Source organism: Hydra vulgaris, chromosome 01, assembly GCF_038396675.1.
Source record: "Hydra vulgaris chromosome 01, alternate assembly HydraT2T_AEP".
Taxonomy (NCBI): Eukaryota; Metazoa; Cnidaria; class Hydrozoa; order Anthoathecata; family Hydridae; genus Hydra; species Hydra vulgaris.
Window position 1 is genome coordinate 38,734,001 of NC_088920.1, and position 6,000 is coordinate 38,740,000.

Below are 6,000 nucleotides of genomic sequence, written 5' to 3' on the forward strand. Positions count from 1 at the left end.
TAAAAAACCACAAAAATGTAAATTAAAAGACTAGAATGCTTTTATTTTATTTTTAGTTTTTTTACTGTAAAACATGCGTGGAGTGCTGTTGATGTAACTATCTTATAGCCTGACTCGCAATGGAGTGTTGCTACATCGACTATCTTATAGCCTGACTCGCAATGGAATATTGCTACATCAACTATCTTATAGCCTGACTTGCAACGGAGTGTTGCTAAATTAACTGAGGGTTTGAAAATAAAATAAAAACATTCAGTATGTTTTTAAAAACATTCTAGTCTTTTAATTTGCATTTTTGTAGTTTTTTAAAAGCAATAAATTTAATTAGTTATCTCATTAAATTAATGCGTTTTATTATAAGCAGGCTAGTGGAGCTGAGCTGGAGCCGCTATTTTTTGGTTGAGCCGAAGCCGTAAAAATTGAGCAGCTTTCAGCTCATGTGTGTTTTATAAAGGAATAGAACTTTTTTTTTTTTTTTTAAATTGTAGACAAATTTTATTTATTCATTGTTCTCATTCATCAATTCATTCAACTAATTTGTTGAATGAATTATTTATTAAATTTTTTTTTATATATTTTTTCTAACAGTTACAGTCTTGCCAAAACGTAATAAAAATGGATATTTTAACGATTTAGTACTCAACAAAATACTATCTTTTAATAGTTTTTCCTAATATATGCTTTACTAAGAAAAAAATAAACAAACAGGTAAACTATGTATGGAAAAATTCTTACAATTATTTTATATTTTTATATTGGTATTATGCTGTTAAATATTTGATGCATGATTTAATGACCAAAGCTTACTCATATCTTAAAAATTATACTACCCAGTTGGCACAGGACCTACAATAGATGTATTTTAAACATCTTAGAAGTGTTTTGAATGCCTTTTGAACGTTTTTTGAATGTTCAAAAATGTCTTTTATAGGTCCCGTGCCCACTGGGTACTCAATAAGCACGGGACCTATATCAGGATATAAGAAAGACATCTTTTAAACATCTTTCAAATGTTTTGGACATCTTTGGAAAATTCAAAAGACATCTTTTTTAGGAACCATGCCCACAGGGTAGAATTAAAACTAAAAACTTAGGTTATAGGTTTTAATATATAGAAAAAAATGTATATTTAACCAAAACATTTTTCTTTTCAAATGTAATATGCATTAGAAGAGTAGTGATAGTAATACATTAATCTTGTAATCATGAAAGTTGGTAAAAAACAATTTCTGCAATTGGTTTGGATTTGGGTTGGCAAAAGTGATAAAAAAAACTTCCAAAATTTGCCGACTTTGTTCATAAAATACAGGAGCCAGAGCCAAGCTAGACATTTCTTAGAAGCCGGAGCCAATCTGTAAAAAAAACTTTCAGCTCCACAAGCCTGGTTATAAGCTTTGAAAACTTGAAAATTCAATAGGTTGTTACATCAAGGATATTTACAAATAGTAATAAATACTAATATGAATTAAACACATTTACTCATTGTTCAAGAAAAACAGTAGTTTGAAAGTAATGGCATAACACTCAGTATAAAAATATAAAAAGCTTCCAATATAGCGCTAGAGAGAATATAAGAAAAAACTCAATGGCAATCCAATTAACCCTAAGTTTGAAATTAAACAAATAGAACTAAAATCATAAACCAAAAAATAACTACTTGGTTATTTTTTCAATAAAAGAAATAATAGAAATTCAATTTTGAGAGCTTCAAAAATTTTTTAAAGACTAAAAAAGTCTTATTGACTTTAGTGAAGTAATGTCTTTCACTTGTGGCTTTTTTATAATCTTTTTGATTCAGGCAGAAATGGAAGATTTTGTTCCCATTTCTCAGTTTCAAGTAAAACTTCACCCTACCCAATATTCTTCTTCTTGTGCAGCATTTCTTCCATCTTTTCCACAAGAATAACTCAATGGCAAACAAAGTTCTTTTTATCATTGCAAGAAATGTATATAAAAAGATTTTGTCTGACAATATGATCCATTATTCTCAGATTACAAAATCTCAAATTATATTTTTCTATTGAAAACTGAAATATATATATTTTTATATTATATATTGTTATACCATATTTTTTATATATAACAATCCTTATTAACAGTTTTATAAAATAGAAAATTTTTTATAAAATCTTATATTACTTTTTACTTCTTTTGGTTTTTCAATTTTCTTTACCAAGTTAAATGAGCAAAACAAAAAAAATTAAAAACATATAGACTGTTAGCTGGGTCAAATCATTATATTTCAACCAATCGCCTGTGGGTCACTATCTCTGATTTTCCTGATTTTTACATATTGTTGTGTGCATTATGTAGATAGGTTAAATTTGAAATTTCAGACTTCCAAGTACATCGGTTCAGAAATTATGGCCTTAGAAACATGACACAGTGCCCCCCCTCGATTTAGAAATGGTCAAAACAGACTACTTTAGAGCTGTATAACTTTTTTCTCACTTTCAACAAGAGTCTCATTTTTTTTAGAACTATTTTCTGGATAGTTCTCTCTTTAAAAAAGTGGTTTTTATTAACTTGTGTTAAATTAGAAAAAAATTATGACCTCCTCAATTATGGAAAAAATCCTAAAATTGCTAAAATATGCCAAAATGAAACTAAATGTAGCATTATTCTATTCATCCACAAGTCTTTACAGATAAGTTTTCTGATTAGCTACTACTGTCTGCAATAAATGGGCAAAACATAGGCAGCTTGTTGCAGTTTTAGAACTTAAATATATCTAAAAGCAAAATATCCACTCGCCTAAAAAGTCCAATTTTCAGCCATTTTGAGATGCTTGTAAATTTTTCTAACACTTTGTTTTGATCTAAGATTAACAGCATATAAGACCATTAGACCCAACTATCTGAAAATGCAAACATTATAAACTTGTCAAATCCACACCAAAAATGCCAGCATTTTTAAATAACCCTATTTTTCAATTATCAATGGTTGAATGTGTTACTAGAAACCAGTGCCACTCTAATCTGTCAACTGGCCTATGCGAAGAGTGCAACTAATTATATGTAATTTCTTAATAAAAAAAGATATGGTTGGTTGTCCTCTCCTAGATCTGGTCTTCATAGTAGATAGGGGCACAAATAAAGGGGGCAGTAACTTTTTAGAGACCTTCATTATTGTTCAAATAAAGGTCTCTAAATTAATTTAGATATTTAGATACTTAATATCTGAATATCTAAATTAATTTCAAAATGAAACCATTATTTCTTTAAATTCTATTTTATTATAGGTAATCAGTGGTCTATATGTGGTCTGGACCCCCCCCTCCCAACTCACTAAGATGAGGGGGAATCAAAAAAGTCTAGATCTACCAACTCTCTAAAAACATCATTATATACAATTTAAAATTGGATGAGTTTTATGCTTTTCACATAATGAGATAGACTCTAATAACAACTTTAAGTTCTTGAGATCTTTTAATCTTGAGTCTCTTTAATCCTTGTTCAGAGTGCCAATTTTTAGGATTTCTTCTTGCAACAATAACCGATTTTATGACTGTGTTGTCCAACTTGAATGTGTTTCAGTGAGATAATTACTTTTTCTAATTATAATCTGTAAACAATGAACTTCATGTTCAAGATTTCTTGAGCAAAAAAAAAATTCTAACTGCTTAGGTTTTGTTATTTATGAATCACTTTGACATATTATATTTGCTATTGATCTCATCAAAACTTTCATCTCATAAATAAGATTCACCTATCATCATGGACCAAGTTAAACCACCCATCTTTCACTTCTACATAAGATTCACCCATCATCACATATCTTATTACTACCCCACCATCACATTTCTTATTACTGCCCCATAATTACATTTCTTATTTCTTCCCCATCATCACATTTCTAACTACTACCTTTAGGCTGACCAGGACACTTTTTTTAACTTTCAACGCAATGGCCATTTACCTGAGCTCCTGTTTATGAGTTTTTTAAATATTAATTTTACTTATTTTCTGAAAAAAAATTGTTATTTATTTTGAAAGTACCATATAAGCAATTGGTTTAACTTGGTCCATGTTTGATTAGCATTAAAAAACAACAAATCATATATTTAAAAAATATTTAATATTATCCATTGGGTCCAAACTTGGAAACTCAGTGTTCAAAATGGTTATTTAGGTATGAGACTGTTTTAAAATAATTGATAAATGATATGCAAAATTTTTCACACAACTAATTTTAAACTTAAATTGTCTGAACCATTCAATATTAAGATAATTTAAAATTCAATTACATTCAAAATTAAAATAATGAAATTAATTATCTTATGATCAAAGGCATTAAAAAAGTAGCAAACCTTAAATCAATACAGAATTTTTTGAAAAATAACCATTTTGCATATATATAATATATAAGAGAAATAAATATCTGAACCATTTTAAAACTAATTACAAATCTAATGGAAATTTTTCTAATGTATAAATTAGATTAAAATTCTCATTTAGAATATTTTAAATAATTCTTTTTGTTTTAGAAAACCAAGTTGTCATATTTCCCACAATACAAATAACCAATTATTTTTAAATAACAGCAGAAGTACTTTCAATCTTTAGAAAAAACAACAGATAAACACTCACAAAATTGAAGAACTAACACACTTGCAGAAGGATGTGTGTGTATAAATATAGTATGTGGTAGCGGTGTAGTGGTAAAGCGCTATATTAATAAGCGAGAAGTTCTGAGTTAGATCCCGCCATGTCCCTGGTAGTACTGCACTTAACTTATTTCTCTGCATTAGAGCTTTGTTTGTCAAAGTTTGTGTTTCAGAGTTAAAAGGTTGAGAGAGGGTTGAATCACAAGGAAAAAAAAAAAAAGAAGCTTGCTTGACTGTAGTGGCCCACTTGGCCTTGGGAAGGTGAGTAACATTAAAAAAATAATAAACTAATTATAAATTGATAACTAAATAATATAAAATACTTATTTGAAACGACTCACCAGAGAGCAAGCAAAGCCACTAGAGTACCAAAAGGTATGGCAGCCGAAGAATTTTTAACCCAAAGTGCAAGGTTTAAGATAAAAAATAATCCAAAAACAATACTAAAAAAAAATTTTTATTATTTTACTTTTAAAATAAAATCCTTTTTTGGTTATTTATTTTTACAATTTTTACCCTGGGAAAAAAAATGCTGTCATAATAACATTTGTCTTCCAATGCTCTCCTCCAAGTGCTAAAATAATTATAAATATTATTTAAAACTCATCAAGTGACTTAACACAGGGGCGCAGTGGCCCGAGATGCCATGCAGGATTCCTACATTGGTCTTTCATATCTCGAAGTGAGAAAGCAAGTAGTTATAAGAAACTACTTTTGTAGTTAAAATTTAAATAAGTTAGATTTTAAAAATCTTTTTGTTTCATGTAACTCACAAATTTTTCTTACTGTTTTTTAAAAAAGATTCAATTTAAGTTTTAAATAAGCATGTATCTATTATAAACACTTTGATTAAGTGGTATTATAAATATTACGTTGAAAATACAATTATAAAAACATTGTGTATTAAAAAGTATACTTCATTTTTAAAAAGTTTTACTTTATAACTAAAAATTTAAAATATTATTAGCTTTTTTTAAAAATACTAAAGTTATTCTTTGTTGTTGTTGTTTTACAGTTTTTTAATGAAATTCTTATACTAGTCATTTTGTATAACCTGACTTACAACTATATTTATATATATATATATATATATATATATATATACATATATATATATATATATATATTTATTTATATATATATATATATATATATATTTATATATATATATATATATATATATATATATAATATATATATATATATATATATATATTTATATATATATATATATATATATATATATATATATATATATATATATATATATATATATATATATAATATATATATATATATATATATATATATATATATATATATATATATATATATATATATATAGAGAGAGAGAGAGAGAGAGAGAGAGAGAGAGAGAGAGAGAGAGAGAGAGA

General features: G+C 26.9%; 1 protein-coding gene across 1 annotated transcript in view; it reads right to left on the bottom strand.

Moving 5' to 3' along the window:
* Window positions 1–6,000, bottom strand: part of LOC100211007 (transmembrane 9 superfamily member 2) — a 39,769-nt gene that overhangs the window by 8,415 nt on the left and 25,354 nt on the right. Inside the window, exons 14-15 of the mRNA XM_065788121.1 lie at window positions 5,123–5,180; window positions 4,948–5,049 (exon numbers count right to left, since the gene is read on the bottom strand). Coding sequence (XP_065644193.1) covers window positions 4,948–5,049; window positions 5,123–5,180 — 160 coding nt within the window. The remainder of the gene's footprint in view (window positions 1–4,947; window positions 5,050–5,122; window positions 5,181–6,000) is intronic.